Raw genomic sequence first — 26,656 nt, 5'->3', positions numbered from 1 at the left:
CTCTTCGTTGGTTGAACTTGATGCCATGCAAAGCTTCTTTCATTGGACCAAACAGAAAACAACCTGAAGAACCAAGGTCAGGCCTGTAAGGAGGATGAGGTAGGAGCATCCATCCCACTTTGCCAATGGTTTCCAGTATCAGTTGTGCTGTATGAGGTTCAGTGTTGCCTTGAAGAAGAAGCAAGCCTTTCCTCTTCAATCCTGGACATTTCCTCTTCAAGGCAGGCTTGACTTTGTTCTCAATCATGGCTGAATAGTAGAAGCTGTTGATAGTATATTGCTTCTAAAGATCATCACAGAAAATTGGACCATGAGCACTCCAAAAGATGGTTAACATGATCTTACCAGCTGGTTAGGTTTTGAATTTCTTACGAACAGGCAACTCAGGGTGTTTCCACTGCATGCTCTGACACTTTAACTCTGGCTCAAAATGATGTCTCCATGTTTCATCACAGGTTAAAATCCAGTCCAAAATTGCATCACCTTCATTCTTGAAACAATTTTTGAGTTCAGTGCAAATGAAAAATCTATCGGCTTTGTGATGAACTCTAAGCTCTCTGGGAACCCACTTCGCACAAGTCTTATGATAGTTAAATTTATTTTGAAATTGATGTCTTGTCCCTCATTAGGGAGCAGAACACTGATTTGGATGAAGCCGCCTTCTGGCGGGGCTGCAGATTGGTCTTTAAAACGGGTAGGTGTGATACCCAGAAATATCAGTCTTCAAGGTAAGTTCTGGTCTCTTTCAAAAATTTATGTCTGAGGGCAGACTATTTATTGATTTAGAATCCTGCCAAGTAAAAGAGTATGTGGATGTCCAAAGATGTTTTAAGTGCTGCAGATATGGTTACAGGGCTAAATTTTGTAAGTTTGCTTTGGTGTGTGCCCATTATGGAGAAGAGGGCTATAAGTGTGACGATTGTTTGAATAGGTCCAAGGCTCCAGCCTGTGCTAACTGTAAGAGGCTGCACAAAAATCATAAGCACCCGGTTGTTAGTAATCAGTATGGCTGTTACGCTGTACTATAATTCCTTAGATGGTTAGGTTTGGTCAACTAAATGCCCAGGGTGCTTATGTAGTCCAGATTGAGATAGATGAGATTGTAGAGAGACGGAGCCTCAATATTGTACTTCTGCAGCACCCATATGTAATTAGGGGTGATCTGCCAGGCTTTTCACAGTCTGTGTAGGGCTATGTCTGCTATTCTGTGTAGGAAGTCACTTGATAGCGTCTTTATACGGCAGGTTTCTGATGCGCATCATGTTGTGGCCAGACTTGCCATTTGCAGACAGAACCTTACAGTTGTTAGTTGATATTTCCAATACAGGGATCCAACTGAGGAACGTCTAGCAAGATGGGATAGGATCCTTTTATTGTGGGCAATGGTTCAATCCTTATTGGTGCCGATGTTAATGCAAAGTCACTTTTCTGGCACAGTGGGATCATTGACCATGGCGGTGGCCTAATTGACAGTTTCATCGCACAGCACAATTTTGAGGTCTTTAATCGGTACGGTTAACGAACGACGGGCCTTTTCAGGTACAAATATTGAGATCACCATTGGTAGGGTTATCCCTGGCAGGGTCCTTGACTGGTCTGTGGTCGATGACTGTTCTAGAGATCATCAGTTGATACTATTCAAAATAGTGGATGAGCTGCATGATGGCCATGAGGAGCACTTTCCTGTTCACTGGGAGCACTTCCTGCACAGGAAGGCGGACTGGCCGAAATTCAGTCTGGCCTGCAATTAGTCTGTCCTGGCCGAAAATTTCACATCTGTGGTGGTGGCAGCAGGTGAAGCCAGGGAGGGCTTGGGAACCCAAGGGCTGGCAACCCAGCCAGTGCCTGTAGCCAGCAGGCTACAGGCACTGGCTGGGAACTTATATCTGGTTGGTGGTCTCAGAATCTGACAGCAATGAAGCAGTCTGTGAACCGACTTAGAAGGCCTGCGCAACAAGAGGGTGATCCTGATAAGCGTGCGGCCCTAACTGCAGATTAGTGCAGAGAGGACTAGGTACTTTCATAACATTAGGTCCTCGAAGTGTAATTCCTGGTGCTCCTTCATTCTGGAGCAAGGGAATAGAGACCCTTGGGGTAATTGTGTATAGAGCCCTTGGACATAGGCACAGGAAAGATGTCCTCCTGTCAGCTTTGTCAACCCGCAAGGGTGTGGTATAATTAATAAGGATCAAGTCCTTAATATTTTGCTGAATGATTTGCTCCCTGATGACACTATCATCCAGGAGGAGGAAGGTTTCATACCACCAGTGTGTCAGGTGGGAAGTGATGATTTTCGAGAACATACAATCTTCTGAGATCACTGAGGCGGAAGTGTGCCAGGTGATCTGTAGAATGGCGTGGCACAAGGCCCCCGGATATGATTGTATCACAGTGGAGCTCCTCGTCCGAGTACTTCCAGTGGTCCTTAGTCCTTTAACTAGAATATATTGCTCTTCGCCGACCACTTTCCAGCGTGGAGACTTGGTGTTGTTGTTCAAAGGTGGCATCAAAAACCCTACTGTTAATTCTTCTTACCATCCACTAACGCTCTTGCGCGTGATTGGCAAAGTTTTTGAGAAGGTCCTATATTTGTGTATTAATGTTAGATTGGCCATTGATCATTTGGATGGATGGATGTGCCAACACTTACTTGACATTTTTCAGCAATTTGCTCAACTGGAAGTCGTCAATCTTCTTGGATAAGTGAATCAATACAAGAATCAAATGCTGAGGTCAACACTGTTACCGGATGCCAAGGGCAAGGCTTGTTGGCCATGCTTTTGCGGCCATTTTTAAACTTTTCCACTCACGCTTAAAAACTCGCATAGTTCATGCAACTACTGCCATACTGTTTGTTTATCCAAGAGAATATTTCTGATGGCTGTATACTTTCCAAAATTAAAAATCGGATCACAGAATGCAGATCTTCAAAAGTACTTTCTTCGAGCAAATACGCCATCGTAATTAAGACTTTAGAGGTTATGTTTATGTAAATATTAACTGAACAGCTAATAACACTCTTTGGAAGTTGCCAACTAACACTTACAAATGTTTTAATTCCTGCATTAAGCATTTACTAAAAATGTTTGACTGTTTAATTACTGAATGAACCTCGTAAATGTGTGTGTATATACACACACGCACACACATATATACTACACAATCAATGTAGTATGTTTAATTTAAAGATCAATAAAAATATGAATATTTTAATGAAATAAGATAATTTAATCAAGTCACTGTGCCTTGTGAAATTCATATGAAACCTATGTTCATTCACACATATTTATAATATTCCAATTAAAATTACCATAAAATCACAATGAAAATTCATTGTTACTGCTGTTATCAAACTAATTAAAAAAGTAAACTATATAATTATGTCAGATGAACAAAAAATATTTATTACAAAAAGAATAATAATTAACATCATATTATAAATAATGGCCTTTTTTCATAAACAAAATCTACACAACTAAAAACAGCTACAGAAATAATTAATTTTATATGATAATTAGTTTTCTCAGTCTTAACCTCTCAGAAATATTACAAGATCTTATCACTAAATATTTATAGCTTTATTGTTAATTAAAAGTAATGTAATCTTTCAGTAACAGTATAAAATAAAAATTAGGCAGTTTGATGGTAAAAAAATCAGAACAGACATAAAAACTAACCTGCGGTTCACCAGAAACATCAATTTGATGTGTACCGACTTTTATACAAGCCTTGACCACAGGTTCACCATAAAATCTGTATGGACCACAGCAATTAACCAGGGCTACTGCATGACTAGCCATTTCTTCTAAAGATTTTTCATCACCAACATCAGCAACAAATTTTGGTATTTTGGTAATATCAGTTCCTAGTAAAAAAAAAAGAAGAAAAAAAGCAAATATAAATAACAAAGGAACAAACAAAATGCTGAACACCAAATAATGTAACGAATGATTGTTCAACTTTTATTCTATGCAATCTCTTAACCTTATAAAACAATAGTTAAAATGAAGGTATAAAAAATGTTATGTAAAAAGTTCTTACTTTAGGAACGAAAAGATAAGTCACCTAATAATTCTTTAATGTTTTTTAGCTTAAAGTTACAAGAAAACAGGTTTAGAAAAACTGCAAACTGTAGCAAAAGGCTATGGCTTAGAGGAAGATTAAGTTAAAAATTTATTGAATACAATTTCACTAAGTTAAATTATTACTATCGTAAGTGATAATTTTACTAAGATTACATCAAAAGAAATAAAATTTAAATTATAAATGAAAAATAGTATATCCATATAGAGAATCTTTTAAACTTTTAATTTAGCAAAAGCACTCTTTATTCAGTTTTTTCACAGACTTTATTATATATCAAATATCTTTCATAACAATAACATTTGGAAATAAAACATAATAAATTAAATTTCATATTATTTTTACTGGTCAAGTGGGAAGGAAACTTAGTAGAATGTGCAGATCAAATCAAAAGCAGATCTCAGATTTTAATCTGTATATTAACTGATTTATAACATGCTTCACTTATAACTAGATAAACATAAAATTGTAGGTAAACAATCTAGAAAATCTCCTTCTAGAAGCCTGTAGGATAAGTTACAACTGTGTCAATGTGCCAAACCCCACAAAGAAAATATCTATTTTATCAGCTAGTAGACAGTTGCCAGTATGGCATCAAGAAGGTATGAACAAAAAGAGCAGTATGTGAAAGATTACTAATTCACAACGGAATTGCTAGGACTATGGTGGATAAGAATAGTTCATCTTTCAAGGACAAAATCCAGGATTAAAATTATATGTTTTAGATGCTTTAACATCCAAGATGCAAGATATAACTCACTGAGACAGTCCAGCGTTTTGGAATCATCATGTCTAAGGGATTATAATGATTAAAAAGATTTAATTTAATGTCTTAAGTAATAAACAGTATATCATCTCAGTTTTACTGAAACCAAGTGAATAAAAAATCATTTTAAATTGAATTGGAATTGTAGGTAAAAAGTAGTTCTTTAGTTTTACGTACACCTCCCAGTGTCCAGTTCAGTCAATTTAAGAATACAAGATCTCCTGCATATGCTCTAATTTAAACCAAAAAACAATTTGTAAACCTTAACCAGTTTTTATTAATAATTTCAAATAAAATATTACAAAAAAACAAAAAGAAACACAACACAAATTACAGAAATATTAAAAAATTACCTCTTTTATCTGATATTTCCTTCAACATAGTAACTAACTTAGATTCATTACGGCCAGAAACTCCCCATTTTATTCCATATTCCTGTCCCAATTTTATTAATGTTTCAACAGCTTGACGACCTGTGAATCCAGTAGCACCAAATACTATAATATCTAACTTTTCATCCATTCTGAAAAAAAAAAAAAAACATTTTTTAATACTACCAGAAAGTTGGAAAAATGAACATGAAAAACCACCCAATAAAAAATTATAAATGTAAGTAAACAAATAATTTTTCAGTCTTATGAAAAATCCCTATTTACAGAATGTAATTATTAATTAGATCACAGTTTTAATACATTGGTAATTAATATCTAAATTAATATGCATTTTTAATATGAAAGTTCAATTCAAAAAGTATTACAGGTTATGAAAAAAATAAATGCATTACTTAATTATTTCCAACTCGTCTCCTTTGAAATGGTATCTTCTAAGTATGACTCCCCAGTGTCACTCTTTGAATATAAACATTTTCTGTAGATCTCTTCAGGAATGGCCAGCTGTCCAGGAACATATTTATAAATATGTATATAATAATATGTATTATATATATTATATTTCTATAATTATTTATAAACGTTCTCCTAGCTGTCACATAAGATCTTTAGTGGTCTTTCAAGATATTTCAGCTTCAAAAACAATCACATATCCCAAAAAGTTATGTTTTGTGAGTAGTCAGGGAAACCTCAGGAATTTCATACACTAGAGCAATAAAGCCTGTATTAAATGTCACAAATGGACGGGTACATTATTATGATGCACAAGACACTAGTGCTGTGTCTACCAAGCGGTAGCCGCTTGCTTGGAAAGCGGTGCACAGCTTTCATTCAATACTTTTTGGGAAAGAAAATGTGGTTGTTAACTTTTTGAACACAAGAAAAATGTTTGATACAATGAACTTTTGACTTTTTGTTTCACTATCACACAAACTCTTTTTCACACTCACAGAGCACACTTTTTCAGATAAAAATGAACAAAATGTTATTTGCATTCTTTTCTAAGAACAATAAATGTTTAAAATTTTGAAAATATACACTGACAAAAAAATTAAAAATTATCAAACAATTACAATTCCAAATGTATGAGATATTATGTAGATGGTATAAACCAAAGTGGACAGTCACCATATAGTGCCCTATTTGTTCTATACATAAGAACATCCATCTGTATAAGCAAAATTAACTGAAACTACATACAGGTAAAAAAACGATCTTTATAAAGAAAAATAATTTATTTTTATTTTTTCAAGAAATACAAAATACAATGCAATAAAATTCTTAATATCTTACAGAAATAAAGTAGTACTGTACCTTTTATTTCTATTTGGTTCCATAAAAACTATGTTTTAAAACCATAATTTTAATTAGACATTTATATAATTAAGCATTTTTGGAAATGTGTAATAAATTTTGGTAAATTGTGAGTAACTTCATTTAAAATTCCTTACAATAACCATTCAGAAAACTTTACTGTCAGCAATACAGTCATGATGTCACATCTGATGTTCAACTGCAGCTTGCAAGTAGGTAAAACAGCTTATTTAAGCAAATAAGTAACATCATAAGCTTGAAAATGTTTGAGCAAATTTCTAAAAACAATAAAATATTTAATTTTTATCACCATAAAGCCAATTCCTTAGTGCATTATTGTGATCAATGATAATTCTTCTTTATTAATTATTTTTTTGACTTTGAAAAATTGCTAGCCAGCAGGTATCTATGATATGACAAGTAACATGTCCATCAGAAGAGTTCTGAACAAACTCAGCCTGACCAATCCTGAGATTGCCTTTAATTAAACCCTAAAAACTATCTAAATAAAATGAAATGTTAAAGGAAAATTGTTAAGTTTAAATAATTTTCAACAACAGTTTTTCTATTCTTGTATCCACTTATTAGCACAATCCGCTTGAATAGAACTGTAGAATTTATCAAATTTTCTCTCCAGGTGTGTAAGAAGATTTGCAATACACATAACGTATCATACAATTACACATAATGTCTTTACAATTCTAGTTAGGTAATTAAACTGTAACTCCACCAAGGATAGTTCTAAGCCCAGATGCAAAAGGAGGAAGGTGGTCACCCTGCCAAGACAACCAGAACTGAGGAAAACCAGGCAAACCAATGGAAGTCACAAACTCAAGCAATACAATTCATGATACTGTATCCAGGACAGCTGATGCACCAGTATTGTGGAGCCAGGATGCTGGTGAGAAATGGCTACTGGCCACCCTCAATTTAAAGCCAATGCGGTCACACTAAAAAGGGGATTCACTTTGCTGTGGGAGTATCCATTTTAATTCAACAAATTTTCAAAAATTTTATTGTATTACTATTTTTGATTTTGATGATATTTGATAAACGTTTAACTATCCACCTTGTAATGGCCAAAAAATATTTTTTTATATTTAAAAAAAAATTTTTTCTCAAGTAATAGATTATTTTCTAACTCGCCAACAGGTAAAAACAGCCATTTTCATCACTTTTCCATGAGCTGTAGCATTCTTATTTTACATTGTACAGAGGGTCAAAAAGGACTTTTTGGAAAGAGTAATGATGGAACTTCATCTTGTGTACTCAAAATTCATTTTGTTACATAACCAAATCTTGTAATGTTTACTGAAGTTACGTTTATAAATTGATTTTTTCAAATTTTTGGCCCGAAATAAATAATGAAGGGCTTAAGGTAACAGGCCTGTTTTTTACCTTTTAACTCTTAGGTACTAGTAGTACTTATAAAAAAAATTGGACTGTTAACAATGTCCTTCATTAAAAAAAATGGCCGCCAAATCATACGATTTTGAAAATGTCTCGTTTTTGGGCTCACAACCACATGTGGTACACGTGGCTAAAATCTGAAATGTTTACAGCAGTAAGCATTTTTATGTACATTAAAACCATACAAAATTTATTTTGTCACTCAAAGGAGTTAGTTGATGAAGCTAGTAAACCACTTTGTGTAATGAAGCCAACAAAACCACTAAAAACACCATTCCTTCTAACTGTAAACAAAGTATCCAAAAATACTGATGTTATATATTTTATTTTTCAGATTAAAACAATTACAACTAAACTCATTAGAATGAATAAATTGATAATTAATAAATAGTCAACAAAGTATCCAAAAATACTGATGTTATATATTTTATTTTTCAGATTAAAACAATTACAACTAAACTCATTAGAATGAATAAATTGATAATTAATAAATAGTCAATTACAAAATGATAAATAATAATTACAAAATGATAATTCAAGAACATTAACAAGTTGTTCAATTCACTTTTACCTTATTTTACTCCTGTTAATGGAAGTTATGAATAAATCTTACACTTTTTTTTATCAAATTTAACTAACATAACTTAGTGCTCCTGTCATTTTTTTATTGAGTAGAAATGATAAGTTCTCATTCATCTTTGGTGAAATGTTGTGTCCTCTTCCAGCACTTGATAAAAAAATCTCTTAAGGTGTGAGGATTTTTAAAATATTTTCCAGTTGAACCCTTGTTTGATTATCCCTCAATGATTTCTTGAATGAAGTACCAGGACCCTGTAGATGGAAAAAGTGTATTCAATATTCCTCTTCATTTTCATATATTTTGACTTCAACGACTTCTCCTAACCACCATTTGCCATCGTATATGCAGCAGACATAATTTTTACATTTTGATTTTGGTAAACCTATAAAGCAATAAGAAACAATAATGTCCTTGCGTACCAATACTAACGTAAATGTTTCTGATTCAGAGGATGCCCAGACTTTCAGAATACATTTCTGACTTGCAGGAACATAACTGTGAAAGATTCTTGTTTCTGGGGCTGTTGTGATTACCTGATAACGAGAACCGAGGTATTCTTTAGTCTCTTGAATATCTTTATTAAACCAGAAAATAAATGTTATATTTTTAATATTGTGTCTGCAATAATGGTACATTTAATAAAGTATAACAATTTGATTGTTGACTGTCCTTTGAAGGCTTGCTTTAGTGACAGTCCTTTTTACAGTTCCACCAATACAATCACATGGTCCTTTTCCATGGTATAAGGCAAAAAAATACCATTCAGCTGTGATTTCAAAATCTTCTTGATGGTAGCACAAATTTATGCATTTTTTTTTGTTTTTATACTGGAATGAGGAGCCATCAGAAAAATAAAAAAATTGTTTAACTTGTGGTAACAGTATTTTTATTTTATTTATAACTTGCTTTTGGAAGCAGAAGAACGATGTAATATTGTGCTTCAAGTACTCACTAATCACACAGTAGCTTTGGCTTAATATTTTCCTTCTTTTTTAAAATATTTGAAAAATGGATGTACCGTGGGATAAGTTTTTGACCATGATATGACTAGACTTCATCCTGTATCAGAAGGAAAACTTTGAGAGAAGTCTCCCATTACAATACATTCACCCTCTCAAGTTTTCATTTTTAATGTTGAGGAAATTAGTTTGTTTCTTTGCAACAAAATGATGCCTTTTAGATTATTTAAATCTTCAGTAAGTTTATCAAGTACCCTTGAAATGGAAAATTTTGAGTAATTGGTTCACAACGGTCAACAGAAACCCACTGTTTGAAGATAATTTCAGAATGAAAATCATTCCGGCTCTCTTACAGTAATCTGAGGACTTCATTAGCGCCTGGAGATTTTTCACACAGTGGTAGCATGCATGTTTCATTTTCTGTATCACATACCATGGTTGAAAGAATTTTATAATCAAATTTCATTTTTAAGGCAGTTAACATGAGTTTTATATTTTGGTGGGTGACACACACACACACACACACACACACACACACACACACACACAAACAGAATGAGTACCTGACCCACCAGCCAGAACACAAAATTTAGGTCTTAAAACAGAAAAAAAAAAATTTTTTTTTGAAAAATCAATTTTTAAATTATGTTTTTCTTTGAGGGCTGTGTACAATTCTTTTACATTACAAAAAATAGGCCTTTTTTTAATATTAATTTTCTACCAGTCAGCTTGTGTTACAGATATATAATCTTTCTTGCCTTTCTTTTTTTTCCTGTTTAGCCTCTGGGAATTACCATTCCGATATTACTTTAACCATTTTGTATACAGTGCTCTGCCTGGAATTAATTTTAAAATTAGATTGCTTGAGGAAAGTGTCAAATATTTCCTGAAGAGATTTCTTAAGAGGTTTAATGTGACAATTAAATGGGTCAAAGCAACTTTCCCCATTAATATGAAAATATTTATCTAAACATTCAGTTATATGAAAACTACAGATATTTTTTGTTTCGTACATCCACTTCTTAAAGACATCAATGTTATTTGCTGATCAGTAAATTCCAATATAACGTCCAATACTGAAAATCTATTGTAAGCCAATTTATGACATACTGTTTCAGTGTAAATGTCAATTGAACACTCCATAATCTGTTTTTATAAAATGCAAGCATTCTTACAATAATAATACAGTTAGTATAAATTATAAAACTACAAACTGCACTTCACTTTGTCTTATCTCAGTTTCTCTACAGCTAAAATAAAAATTTCTCTAATTACTAAAATTAAAAATAAAAGATATCACACAAAAGATAAGTTCACTGCTAATAAAATTACTTTACAAACTAGTGTACATTATCTAACCACAGTATTAACACTAGCAACAGGACAACATATCACATTCAAATCAAAATAGTAACTGAGCCTTCTACAATGTTTACATTCAGGATTATGCAAAAATTCATGTCCACGCATGTCTATTCACTTTCGTTTTAAAACATGAGTTTTTGGGTATGAGTCATACTTTAAGTAACAAACTATCTAGAATGTAAGCTATCTCTATAGACATATCAAAATATTTTGTATACATTGTTCATGGTTAGAAGGAACAGCGTTTTAAGTGGTTTTGATGGCTTCATTACTATAAATTACTGTATTACTATAAGTACTACTAGTACCTAAGAGTTAAAAGGTAGAAAAGAGGCCTATTATACTAAGCTCTTCATTATTTATTTTGGGTCCAAAATTTGAAAAAACAACAATTTGTAAACGTAACTTCGGTAAACATTACAAGATTTGGTTATATAACAAAATGAATTTTGAGTACACTAAGATGAAGTTCATCTTTACTCTTTCCAAAACGCCCACTTTGACCCTCTGTACGATGTAAAATAAGAACAGCTGACTTTTTCTATGAGCTGTAGTACATAGAAGAAGTGATAAAAATGGCTGTTTTTACCTGTTGGTGAATTAGAAAATAGTCTATTACTCGAGAAAAGATTTTTTTTTTAATTATAAAAAAATATTTTTTGGCCACTACAAGGTGGGTACACCAAATATCATCAAAATAAAAAAGTGATGCAATAAAATTTTTGAAAATTTTCTGAATTAAAATGGAATACCCCATGAGAAAGTATGAAACCTACATATCAGTATCAGAGTACAACTTCATGATCATATAATGTTGCCAAATAATGGATGTTAAATTTATAATCATTTGTGTGTATGTCTTTGTACTGAAGATAACTATTTCAAAAGAATTAAAAATTCTCAATAGCAGTTCAAAGAATTATTTACTGGATGGATTGTAACCAACAAACTTTAATATGGATAAAACCGTTGCATTGTGCTTCTCAGGTAATTGAAATATAGCTGATGGCGTGAACAGAATTCCCATTAATGATCATGGCAGTCAATTTCAGAGCATTTTATTAGATGACAAATTCTCTTTTGGGGTGACCAAACAGAATTTGTTTGCAACAAAATCAAACCATACTGTTTTGCTGAAGCGCCTTAATAAAAGCTTGTCATCATAAAATATTTATTATGATTACATATATTCCATTTAAAGTACCACCTGTTGAGGCTGCCTAAGAAAGTCAGAAAAAGTTTTTAAGTTACTAAAAATGGTCTATCAGATCACTGTTTGGCACCCGTCAGTATGAATCATGTAATGTGATATTTAGAAAATTCAATATATTAACTTAACTTATTCATGTGTCCATATTTATGGATATGCAATCTTTCCTTAAAAGAATAGCTGCTTATTCTTAAAAAAAAAACCAACGTCCACTCCTACCAAACAACACACCAGAAGGATCTTATTATTTTTCCTGTTCCCATTTTTAATAATTTATCAAACCATTAAAAACTCTTCATACCAATTTATAAAAAAAAATTTAAGAAGATTTTCTTTTATAAAAACAATTTTACTACGTATTGAATTTTAAAATAATACTGATAAATGTGTTTTTTTTTTAAATAACCTGAACTTTCTGTAGCCTGTTTAAAATCAAGATATTGCTAAAGCAATTTTCAATAGCACCTTCTTACTTGTGAATCTTTGTAATTATTTTTTATACTTAATGTGTTCAAGAATTTAACTAGCATTATTCCATGATTTTATATTCTAAATAATTAACACAGGACTTTAATCACATCCATTGTTAATTTAATAATTAATTACCTCATGATGTGATCTATGTAATATATTGTGTATCAATCAAAATAAAAGATTTATTTATTTTTGGAGTGTGAAAAGCAAGTAATGGCCTTTACAAAAACAAAAATGCATAACACACACTAAAGAATAATTGTTAATACATCAAACATGCCGACTCATTTTTCTAAATAAATTAAGGAAGTACAATTTAAAAAAGTACAGGATCAAAATAACTGTAAGGTCATAAAACTGAATTTCTCTCGTACAATTGGTGTATACTACTCGGGAATTCTTTTAAAAATCATTTTTATTAAGCTACTTTAACTTTTTGAAAAAATATAAGTTTTCTGGGTAAATTCAGTTTAATAAATTTAATATTTGTTTAAAATAAAATGATCTAATGAAATTATAATGATAGTTAATTAATGATAATGATATTATGTCTAATATTTATAATGATCTGTTAAAATACAATGAAATATATCTGACAAACTTACACAACAGAGTAAATATCAAAGTAACGGAAACGAATCAACAAGTAAATAAAAAATGACTGTATTAATAATGATATAAATCACGAATGACACAGCAATTAAAAAGTTTACTATTATTTAAATGTTTGATTAGCAAGTAGCATCATTCACTTCTCTATGGTTGATTGATCTTCAAATTAAGTATTTCACTTTAAGTAAGATATTTAACAAACATTTAAAAATTAAATACTATAAATAATGGTTTATAATGATAATGATATTATGTCTAATATTTATAATGATCTGTTAAAATACAATGAAATATATCTGACAAACTTACACAACAGAGTAAATATCAAAGTAACGGAAACGAATCAACAAGTAAATAAAAAATGACTGTATTAATAATGATATAAATCACGAATGACACAGCAATTAAAAAGTTTACTATTATTTAAATGTTTGATTAGCAAGTAGCATCATTCACTTCTCTATGGTTGATTGATCTTCAAATTAAGTATTTCACTTTAAGTAAGATATTTAACAAACATTTAAAAATTAAATACTATAAATAATGGTTTATATAAATATAATCTATATTATATGTACACATGTAATAATAGATATAAATAAAGGTTCATATTAACCAGTACTTCTAATATATATTAACTATGTAACAATTGAGAACATTTTATGGGAACCAATGTATTCGTCATACAAATGCATTCAAACAAAACTACATTAACAGCATAGTATAATACTAATATAATTACCTATCACAATAAAATAAAAGCTTGTGATATAATTCCTAAAACAATAGAAAATAATTATTACCATAATTAAATAATACATTAACTTCAACCACAAATTCTCACAAAAGAAATTCTCTATTCATTTCTTCATACAATACAAATTTAAACCTCTGAACCTTTTAACAGTGTTGAACATTTTTAAACACGATACTATTATTATTATTACTTCCAATGAAATATATATATTTTTGACCTACATATGTATTTTACATAACTGAAAGCAGTCAAACTTTCTTATTCATACAACAAACATTTTTTTTTCTCAAGACTGTTCAAGCCTTGCGGTCTGCCCAGTACTTTTTCATACATTCTGATCTCTGTGCCCTTTCTGGTGTTAAAAATGTTCATATTGTGAGTTTCTTTCTTGTGAGCGTTTTTGTCCTTGATTCTTTCATTTAAATTTATCTTATCCGTGGTGTCTTCTGATGTAAGGCTAATTTCCTTCAGGTCCTCTCTTATTTCTCTGATCCATCTGCATCCTGCATTGGTGTTTTTCAAGTCAATATTGCACTGTACCAATATTTTCAGAAGTCTCAAATCTTCCATCCTCATGATGTCCAGAGAATCCTAGTCACCTCTTATGCATGGTATCATTGATACACTCTAAATCTATGTACACAACTTTGTTGGGCATGATCCACCACTGCTTGTCTTTCTGATACTTTTTGTTGATCCAGGTTCTTTCAGTTCTATTTTTGATCTTCTGGAGTTTGTTGGTCTTTGATTGTTTGTTCAGGTGGAAGTGTTTCTGCTGTGTATATGGCTTATAGCTGTGTTGAAGTGATTTATTTTTGCCTTTACTGTAAGACATTTTTACAGTATGTGTACCAGGTTAGTTTTTGTGCTTTTGCTAGTTTGTTTGTTATTGTTTGGATTGAGGTTTTTTTGTTTCGGTTGTTTGTTATTATTTCTCTGAAGTACATAAATCTGGTTACTATTTTGACCATTTACATTTACTTCTTCTAATTATTTTGGTTATTGGGGCATAATTTCTGTCCTTTCGAATGATATTTTGAGTACAATTTTATTTGTAATGTTATGAAATTCTAATATCTGGTTTTACCTTCCTCAATGTCGTTTGCTAGCAGTATCAAGTCATCAGCGAAACAAAGGCAGTTTGTTTTGATTTTTTTAACAATTTTTATTTTTGGGGCAATTCTTTGAGTCATTCCTTTGTTAACATTTTCAGTGCAGTTGAACAGTAGAAGTGAAAATTCATTTAAACCACTGGGTTGGTCTAGTGGTGAACGTGTCTTCCCAAATCAGCTGATTTGGAAGTCGAGAGTTCCAGCGTTCAAGTCCTAATAAAGCCAGCTATTTTTACACGGATTTAAATACTAGATCGTGGATACCGGTGTTCTTTGGTCGTTGGGTTTCAATTAACCACACATCTCAGGTATGGTCGAACTGAGAATGTACAAGACTACTCTTCATTCACACTCATACATATCATCCTCATTCATCCTCTGAAGTATTATCTAAACGGTAGTTACCGGAGGCTAAACAGGAAAAAGAAAGAAAGAAAGTGAAAATTCATTGCCAGCCTCTGTGGTGTGAGTGGTAGCGCCTTGGCCTTCACCTGGACGTCCTGGGTTCGAATCTCGGTCACGCATGGCATTTTTTACACACACTACAAAGCATTCATCGGTACTTATGTATTAACGCCACCGCAGCTACAGCTTTATTTAAAAACAAAGTAGTCAATCCGATTTTGGTGGAAAATGAACAGTCTCTTTATTAATTTTAATAAATGGATATTTATGTTTATTTATTTTATAAATATAATTTAACCAAACTTAACCTACTATCGCTTCGCTCATCAACCTTGACTAATTAACACTGTAATTTTTTGAGCATTTATTTAATAAATTCAGTAATTATGGCAATTAATTATTATTTAAATAATCAAAACACTCCTGTTAATTAGTCAAGGTTAGTGAGCGAAGAGAACGTAGGTTAAGTTTGGTTAAATTATATTTATAAAATAAATAAATATAAATAACCATTTATTAAAAATTAATAAAGAGACTGTTTTGAATCTATGTTAAACTCTATATCGGCCCATTTTCCACCGAAATCTGATTGATATAGTTTGTTTTTAAATAAAGCTGTAGCTGCGGTGGCGTTAATACGTAAGTACCCATTCATCTCATCCTCTGCGGGAAAAATTGCTTAACTGCGGATCTGGAGGTTAAAAAAAAAACTGTGTAAAAAATTGGCAATTTGCAATAATTACTGAACTGAATTTATTAAATAAATATTCAAAAAATTACGGTGTTAATTAGTCAAGGTTAGCGAGCGTAGGTTAAGTTTGGTTAAATTATATTTATAAATATAAATAACCATTTATTAAAATTAATAGACTGTTCATTTCCCACCGAAATCCGATTGACTACTTTGTTTTTAAATAAAGCTGTAGCTGCGGTGGCGTTAATACGTAAGTACCAAAAACTGAGAATCCATTACTTGGCACAGTCCTGTTTTCATCTTAAACCGTTTCAGAGAGTTCATCTCTAGATTTCACTTTTGACTTGGTGCTTGTGAAGGTCAATTTTATAACGTTTATTAATTTGGGATGCAGTCTGAGGTGTCTTAAAATTTTTAGTAGGTTTTCTCTGCTGATGCAATCATATGCTTTCTTGGAAAGCTACATTTTTTTTTGTTTTATAAACATAAATTAAATTAAATTAATGTTACGAAAATCTTCAAGAGATTAAAGTACCGAGTATTTTTAATTTTGAGAGCTGTTTTGTAGATCTAGTGTATTTTTATTAATTTATTTTCCTTTTAAAATCACACTTTATTTTACAGTTTCTACATCAAATAATTTTATGCATAAAATATTTATGATTTCGTAATTATAAGGTTATTTATTTACATATATAATTTTTATTAAATGCTTAATTAAATAAATAATTAAATGTTTTGATAACAGTGGGTCATCAAAAAGTTCATTTAATTAATTAAAATAAATGTGCAACACAATTGATCAAAATATAAATTACTATCTAATGTAACAGAAATTGAAAAAATATAAGAATCTTTAAAATGTTGCTATATTTAAAGAAAAAGGAAGTGTAAGTTTTAAACACTGTACTAAATGTCTTCTTAAAAGTAACATTTTATCAAATTGAAGTAAAATTTATTTGATTGTCTTATAATGAAATTTTGAAGAGTATGATACTATTGGGTATTCTCATTGGATTTTATGTTATATAGTATATGCAATAACAAAGTTCAACTGATGAACTTGATAAGAGAGCAAAGAAAAACTCTCATACAGCAAAATTATAATCTTTATTTCTTATTAATTCTTAATTTTCTTACAAATTTACTAACTAATTATATATTAGTTTTAGTGGACTTTAATGAGAATTAGTACTTTAAAATACAGAAGAGGCTCAAGGCTACTACCATTGGACTCTGGTCAATAATATAATATCATTGGACTCTGGTCAATAATATAATATCATTGGACTCTGGATTCACATAAAGTTTATCCGGCAGCAATACACCAAGGAAATGCTGATGAAGTAGAAAAATGTGTTTCATCAATCTAATTTATATGTCCTATAATTTGGAAACATGATCTATGATTTATGAAAACTGGAGCAACTAGATTAGATTTCTAAAATAAAATGTTCTACAAATCTAAGGGAACGGATTATTTTAATGATGGCTGTGTTCAAAGTTAAAGTGAAGATTTCTTAACTTGTATTTGAATGAGGAAGTCTTTCAGCAGAAAGCTCAGTGTTTTCATTTAATTTTTAATTATCTCTAAACAATTTATAAATTGAACAAATCAGGTCTATCTTTTTAATTATACTGAGAATGTACAATACCTGGTTCAAAAAGCTTCTATAATTTTAACAGACAGATTCTTTGGGAAGGATAGATGCAAGAAGTTACAATCCTCACAATAAACCCACACTTACATATAACTTGAGAATTAAAACCCTGTATGTTGTATAATTGAGATTATGTCCATTTGTGATAATTTGGATTGGTGAGTGAACAAAAAAACAAGATGTTATTGCTCAATTTCCCATCACTACTGTTCTCTTGCCCAAGCCAAAACGATCTTGTCCTAAACAAGTTTTACATCTGCTATTGATTTTCCATAAACAACCAACTGCATCACTTCCCAATGGAGTAATATATTAATTTAGGAAAGAATGGGTTTGTTATAAAAAGTAAACTTGCATATAAAATAGGGAAATTTATCCATAAAATAAATTTTAAAAATTTATACTATTAAAAGAGTTTGATAGTATGACTGATTAGAAAATCATGTTAATGAACATTTTTTTTTTTAAATTAATTTTATTTCATGTAATTGTACAAATGTTGCCATTTTAGGATACATACATTTTAGTTTATTTTTAAAGATGATATCTTGCAGGTGACCTCCTCTTCTACGTAAACACTCACGAAGTCTCTTCGTTAAATTGTTCATGGTTTGACGTAACATCTCAACTGGAATTTCCGCAATTGCTTCTTGGATCTTTGCCTTCATTTCTTCCATTGTAGCAGGTCTACTGTGGAACATTTTGCTTTTAAGGTGACCCCACAAAAAGTAATCGCAAGCTGAGAGATCAGGCGATCTGGGAGGCCATCTAATGTCACCATTTCGTGAAATGACACGTTGTCCAAACAATCGGCGTACAGCTGCCATCTATATTCGTGCAGTATGTGACGTTGCTCCGTCTTGTTGAAACCAGGCTGTGTTAAGAATCGGTAGAAATCTCTTTTGTTGTTCCACAACAAAGGTTTCAAGCACGGATACGTAACGAGCCGACGTCAATGTAATCGCAAGACCGTTGTCATTCACAAAAAAATAAGGGCCTATAACACCGTAAGATGACATAGCATACCACACGGTCACTTTCTGGCTGTGCAACGAAACGCTGATGTAGCTGCGTAGGATTTTCTTGTGCCCAGTATCTTAAATTTTGCCTGTTAACAATCTACTGAGGTGGAAATGCGCTTCGTCTGACATCCACAGTTCGTGAACAAACTCTTCGTTATTATTTATCTTCTGAAGCATTGCATTACGGAATTGTGCTCGCACAACTGTATCGTTCGGTTTCAGTTCCTGGACGATCTGCAACTTGTATGGATGGAATTGCAAGTCCTTCACTAACATTCTTCGAACACTTGAACTATGCAATTGTAAAGATGATGAGAGACGACGGTTTGACCGATGTGGACTTCATGTGACAGCATCTTGTAAAGCTTGAACATTCTGTGGTGTACGGACGGTTCGCTCACGGCCTGGAAATTTCTTGTTCATTGGCGAACCAGTTTCCTCAAAATTAATCCATGTTTTAATTGCATGTGCTGATGGAACACGGTTGTGCCGTCCCAGATTAAAATGACGGCGAAATTTTCTAAGCGCTCCCTTCACACTGTCATTATTTTTGTAAAACGCTTTGATAGCAAATGCACGTTGCGCACCACTCCAAGGATCCATGACAACAAAATGGCAGGTTAGCTTAGAGAGGCTGGCGTCACTTATCAAGTGGTACCTATCGCCCACGGCTACCAACACAAAATTTCTCGTTTCTTTGAATCACCCTGTATATTGTAACGAACAGAGAAGCTACCAAAAAGAAGAATCTAGAAAAATACAACAAAGGGATTCTTTCTTGATAAGGACTTACGGAAAAACTTAGAAAGTATGGATACTGGAAATTATTACACTTGAACAATTAAAATGATGATGGGTCTGGTACTGGTACTGGAGCTCAGTAGATATAAATACTGCCAGGGACCAGTGGAGGATAAGTTTAGTTCAGTGTGCAAAAAAAGCATTTACAGTGTGCAGGAACACTCAGAATAAGTGTTTAGTAAAAAACAGGTCTAGTACTCAACTTTGGACAGTGGTTGAGAATTAGAAGATGTTCAGCACGTTATCTGTGAACAGGAGTAAAAGTGGCATTATTCAAATTATTTTTTAAGTATTGGGATAGTTCATTTGTAAACAGTAAAAGTGAATAATTCTTGCACTAAGTGAATTGATTTTTCAATTTTTATCTTACTTTAATAGTAGTTTTATTAGATATTATAATTTTTTTAGTAAATTAGAATTGCATTGTGGTATTCATAATTTAATTGTTATTAAATTAATTAATTTTAATTACTATTTTATACAATATAATTATTTAAGATTAATGAACTGTTTTTGTAATAAATTTTTGTGTACTATCTCTCAATATCTTTGTCCAACCAAGTATACTCAAAAAAAAAAAAATATATATATATATATATTTACTGTACAGTACAGTAGTACTATTATTTTTCAAAATGCATTTTAATTTCAAAAACAAGAATGATACTTAAGTATCTAGTAGGTTCTGAAACATTTGCAGCTATCCTTTTACATGAAAATTTAAAAGCAGGTCTAGTGCTATTCATACCAATCTTTTCAAAAAACAACCAAGCCACAGCAACAAACATGAAAAGTTAATTGATATTCAACAGGTTCTAATCAAGCTTGTAAGCTACTATTGGTCAATTTTTTGTGGATCACACAAGAGCAGTTGTTAATTTTAGTGAAACTTGCACAAGAGGTTCTTTGTTAATCATTTTATGTGAAGTAAATTCTATGGTAATTATATACAATTACAGCCTCACCTTCGATTTTTATGAAATTTGGAATATACCTTACTTAGGGTTACAACTGAATTATTTTCAGACTAGATAATTTGGTATCAGTGAAATTAAGAATAAGATCAATTCACGTCAGACTAAATTAAGTTAAGGTTAAGCTTATGGTGTAGGTTTTTTGTAAAAGTGCAATATACATTATTTAGTGTAAACAACTTGGTTTAAGTGAAATTTAATTGAGTTCAATCAGGTTTAAAGAGTCAGCCTCCATGACGCGAGTGGTAGCATTTTGGGCTTTCATCAACATCAGAGTCAGGTCCATAATTGTATAAAAGTATACCATGTATACTTTTAGCAAAACCTTTTGTCAAAGAGCACTCCCCGTCGCTTATTTATTTTTTATTCAGGATGTATTTAAACAAAACAATTAGAATGCCAAAATCAAAGTGTTGAAAGTTTGAAAAAGCATTTGGAGAAATATATATTTTGAAATGAAATGAAGCCAGGTACTCCCACTATCCTGTTCACAAAATCAATTTTTTCGTAAATTAATGGTTCAGAATTCATAATAAATTATTCAAAATTAAAAGCTATATACATTGTAATAATGACTAGTATTTTACTTAATTTTGACCAAATATCCCTTTATTCAAATTATTATAAATGTATCTTCAATAATTGATTTAAACAATTTATTTTATGGTAATAATACCTAATCTACGAGTTGATGATGGTAGTATATTATACCAACCAAATGTACTCCCACTAGTACTTCATAAAAGCAATAATAAAAAAAATTAAAAAAGGTCTTAGTAATTTTATTTGCTCTCACACTTTTTTATCCAAAAGAAGTGGTGGTATATTTCCAGAAATTAATGATATAATTTTTCACAAAAATTTAGCTTCATAAAAAATAAATACAAAATTGATATTAATTATGCATGTATTTAAAATATATACACCCAGTCTGTTATGTACGTGTGTGTATTTTAAATACATATACATGTGCATTCACACATTTACTACTGAAGATGTAGATAATTATTCAAGTTAAATATTGTCCCTTTTCAAGCCACATGTAAACTCTCAAAAAATCGAACAATGAGGTTTGTGACCTATGTGATCATATTTTGTTAAATATACATCATGGTAAAATGTTTTAAGCCAGAAACATTGTTAAATAAGTTTAAAAAAACACAAACTGTTGGTTTTACATTTTCTTGTAGAGTTCAAAAACAAAAAAAAAACCTCAACAGCATGAAAATAAAACATACTACTAGGCCAATTGCCATAACCTACACTATGATGTAATAACATAATAGAAACGTTTGATGTCATCCTCATATGCACATGAAAAATCTTGTCATATGGCAGGATTTTTCTCCCAATGTATAAAGATTTTTATTTTTTATTATTAAATAATGACTGTTTGGTAAAGTTAATTGTTAAACAATTTTAATTTTTAAGGCAAGTAAAATCTATTAATTAAAAATAAGTATTTATTAAAGTACAATGTTTTTATCTCCTGTAAAATCACACTTTTGTGTTTTACACCATTTGTCTAAGAAAGAGATGGTGTAGCATTCAAAAAACAAACGTGGCCTGTCAGGTCATTACTTGGCACTTATTTTTTTGAATCATATATACACCAATATTTATAAAATTAAGATCTAACTTATTCATGAATTTTTATTTACAAAGCCACAATCTTTGCTAAAAACACTAGTCTCTTAGTCCCAAAAAACTAAAAATATCCATCTCTATCAAACTTTTTTTTTCCTGTTTAGCCTCCGGTAACTACCGTTTTAGATAATACTTCAGAGGATGAATGAGGATGATATGTATGAGTGTGAATGAAGTGTAGTCTTGTACATTCTCAGTTTGACCATACCTGAGATGTGTGGTTAATTGAAACCCAACGACCAAAGAACACCGGTTTCCACGATCTACCATTCTACTATATAATAAAAATTATATATGTAAATAAATAACCTTATAATTACGAAATCATAAATATTTTATGCATAAAATTATTTGATGTAGAAACTGTAAAATAAAGTGTGATTTTAAAAGGAAAATAAATTAATAAAAATACACTAGATCTACAAAACAGCTCTCAAAATTAAAAATACTCGGTACTTTAATCTCTTGAAGATTTTTCGTAACTTTAATTTAATTTATGTTTATAAAACAAAAAAAATGTAGCTTTCCAAGAAAGCATATGATTGCATCAGCAGAGAAAACCTACTAAAAATTTTAAGACACCTCAGACTGCATCCCAAATTAATAAACGTTATAAAATTGACCTTCACAAGCACCAAGTCAAAAGTGAAATCTAGAGGTGAACTCTCTGAAACGGTTTAAGATGAAAACAGGACTGTGCCAAGTAATGGATTCTCAGTTTTTGGTACTTACGTATTAACGCCACCGCAGCTACAGCTTTATTTAAAAACAAAGTAGTCAATCAGATTTCGGTGGAAAAAGGGCCGATATAGAGTTTAAAATAGATTCAAAACAGTCTCTTTATTAATTTTTAATAAATGGTTATTTATATTTATTTATTTTATAAATATAATTTAACCAAACTTAACCTACGTTCTCTTCGCTCACTAACCTTGACTAATTAACAGGAGTGTTTTAATATTTAAATAATAAATAATTGCCATAATTACTGAATTTATTAAATAAATACTCAAAAAATTACAGTGTTAATTAGTCAAGGTTGATGAGCGAAGCGATAGTAGGTTAAGTTTGGTTAAATTATATTTATAAAATAAATAAATATAAATATCCATTTATTAAAATTAATAAAGACACTGTTCATTTTCCACCAAAATCGGATTGACTACTTTGTTTTTAAATAAAGCTGTAGCTGCGGTGACGTTAATACATAAGTACCGATGAATGCTTTGTAGTGTGTGTAAAAAATGCCATGCTTGACCGAGATTCGAACCCAGGACGTCCAGGTGAAGGCCAAGGCGCTACCACTCACACCACAGAGGCTGGCAATGAATTTTCACTTTCTTTCTTACTTTTTCCTGTTTAGCCTCCGGTAACTACCGTTTAGATAATACTTCAGAGGATGAATGAGGATGATATGTATGAGTGTGAATGAAGAGTAATCTTGTACATTCTCAGTTCGACCATACCTGAGATGTGTGGTTAATTGAAACCCAACGACCAAAGAACACCGGTATCCACGATCTACTATTCAAGTCCGTGTAAACAGCTGGCTTTACTAGGACTTGAACACTGGAACTCTCGACTTCCAAATCAGCTGATTTGGGAAGACGCGTTCACCACTAGACCAACCCGGTGGGTTGGTCTCTATCAAACTAAGCAATGTAAATGTTACTGTGTAAAATAACACCACAACTTCAGGCAGGTCAGGTCATCAGTATGCTACCATGGTCATTATTAATTAACCACAAATTTATCTAAAACTAAATTTTTAATTTGCCAAAACAATACTACTGTTGATGAATTTTTAAATACATTAATTTACAATTTCTTTTTAGAAAAACCTTACTTTTCTGCATTCTGTTAACATGTATATGTGCTCTGATAATCTTCATCTAACACCTTTTAATTGTAATTATTTTATTTATTTAATATTTTCATGTATTTACCTTAATATTATTTAATATTTTAAGTTATTAATATGATCTTTATAACCACATCTAGTTTTTATTTTATAATAATTTTGTATTCTTTAATACTCTTCGGATCAAACAATTTATTTATAGATTGATGGGTTAACAATTTATTTATGCTAGAGGATGGGGAGTTCCCTGTTTTATCTGTGGAATAAAATACCTACCCACCTTCCTGATGTGATCTATAACATTTATTATTAACTATCAATAACAGTAAAAGATTTACTTATTTACTAACATTTAAAAATTCATCCCTGAAAAAGTTTACTTATACAAAACAGAGTGTATACATGTGTATTTCAAATTTTGATAAACCGTTAAAACTTAACCCTTTTAAAAAACTAATAACATTACGGAAAATTAGTAATACCTTTAAACTTTTCGTCTCTAACGATGTAAAACATAGCATCAAATAATAGCATAATGGGTCAAATAAGCTTGCATAATATTATTCAATCATGACTTTAAATTCTTACATAAACAAATTCGTACACGGTAAATCCAAATATTTATTCTTTCAGCTATAAAAGTCAAAAGTAAAATTTTACCTGTTCATAATTCTAACTTCGATATCATAACCATGCAAGTACACTAACAAATTAATGAAATTAAACTTATTTATTTGGTATTAAGTAAATAGTTACCTTAAAATAACGCTATATTCAAATTGTTCAAAACAGCAATTTAACGATGAGCAACAAGAACCATAAAAACGCTTAAAGAAATTTCACTAAGCACTGCCCAACTACTAATGAAAATCTGTTGCATCACTTCGTAACATACTGATGGCTGATCCACTGCCACCGTTAACATCTGACTGACTGAGGAATCATACGGTTCTAATGATCATGATAGCAGACAACTTTTTCTTCAATTTCCAAACAAAGCAGACATTTGTTATTTATATAATCCAACGTACTCATAATATTTCTTAGTGTAATAATGTATGAATTGCAATCGCAATTGCAAGTGCAATCGCTTTTAAAAGTTTAATGTAATTTTTTTAATATTTTGTAAGAATGCGAACATGTTAATAATAACAAATTGGTTAAAAAATCAACATATTGATTTACCTGTAGCTACTTAATTACCCGAGTTTACCATTAAAAAAAGAATTTGCAGATCTTTCTTTCATTAATGGTATTTATAACTACAAACTTTTAAATGATAAACCAAACCATATCTAATAAAGATAACTTAAGTCGCTTTTGTAGCGACAGAAAAGTTATTTTTATTAAATTTGCTTCGGTTTTTTTTTAAATTTTATACCTGTTTAAGTTTATACTTCTACGCAGTTATAAAAAAAACCTACGATTTGTTAATTTGTTTGACCACCGTAATCTCAAGAATTATTATCTTCTACAATTACTTTGCATTCTTATAACAGCAAAGAACATACAACTGGAAATACATTCTTCTTTGACTCGATTCGGTTAGAATTTATCGTTTAATTAGGAAACAAAATTGTACCAAATATTGGGCCGTACAATTTTATTATCTTATATTATAGCATTAGGTAGTTAAAATACTTACTTAAATATCCGACTACGTAAAGTTGATTTCGAAGTTGAGAGTTCTAAGATTTAAATCCTAGTAAAGGCAGTTACTTATATACGGATTTGAATACTAGATCGTGGATACCGGTGTTCTTTAGTGGTTGGGTTTCAATTAACCACACATCTGAGGGACAGTCGACCTGAGACTGTACAAGAATACACTTCATTTACATTGATACATATCATCCTCTGAAGTAATAGCTTAGCCTCCGAAACGGAGGCTGAAAATGGAAGATAGAGACTAAGTAAAGAATAAAAACTATTGAACTGTTAGAAAAATCTGTATCCTGTTCCAAACTTTAATCTTTCCTGAGAGCGTAATCTAAATAATAATTACGAGTATGAGCCCACTGAATACTTTCCTAATTGGCTCACTTTGGTATCATTTCATAGTTCATAATTATTAGTAACAAATGTTTTGTGAGAGAACCATACATGGATCAAGCTATGAAATTGATTCATCTGGACAAAAAGCTTACTATAATCGAAGTTACAAAAATCTCAAAAACCCGGTATCCACCCTTTTCCCCCTCATAAAACCATTGGAAAACAGTGAAATACTACTATGTTTCACTCTGTCTTTTTCAAAATGCATCCTCATTCAAAAGAAAAAAAAATTAAATATAATGTGTGGAATCAGTTCAAGCTCTCTTGTCCTCTCTCAGGCTCACACACACCTACATAAACAAAACTTCTTTAAAATGCATTCAACATAAAAAACTAAAACAAATAATACTGTTCAAGAGGTTAGGACACATGGGTTGAACAGAAATTCTTTTCCCATTGTGCCTAGAATCTTTCAATTAAAAAAAAAAAAAAATTACAATATTCAAATATGATCTTATGGTTTGAAAGGTGTTATCCTTTTAAGTAAACAGTATTTATTCAACAA

The 26,656-nt window shown here is 31.1% G+C and overlaps 1 protein-coding gene across 1 annotated transcript in view; it reads right to left on the bottom strand.

Moving 5' to 3' along the window:
* The window catches only part of LOC142319067 (saccharopine dehydrogenase-like oxidoreductase), a 57,059-nt gene extending 32,037 nt beyond the window's left edge, over positions 1–25,022 (bottom strand). Inside the window, exons 1-3 of the mRNA XM_075355926.1 lie at positions 24,853–25,022; positions 5,203–5,372; positions 3,678–3,865 (exon numbers count right to left, since the gene is read on the bottom strand). Of these exons, the coding sequence (XP_075212041.1) occupies positions 3,678–3,865; positions 5,203–5,371 (357 nt within the window). The 5' untranslated portion in view covers position 5,372; positions 24,853–25,022. The remainder of the gene's footprint in view (positions 1–3,677; positions 3,866–5,202; positions 5,373–24,852) is intronic.
* Between the last annotated feature and the right edge of the window lie 1,634 nt (positions 25,023–26,656).

This window comes from Lycorma delicatula, chromosome 2 (assembly GCF_047948215.1).
Source record: "Lycorma delicatula isolate Av1 chromosome 2, ASM4794821v1, whole genome shotgun sequence".
NCBI lineage: Eukaryota > Metazoa > Arthropoda > Insecta > Hemiptera > Fulgoridae > Lycorma > Lycorma delicatula.
This window is presented reverse-complemented; position numbering and strand designations above follow the sequence as displayed.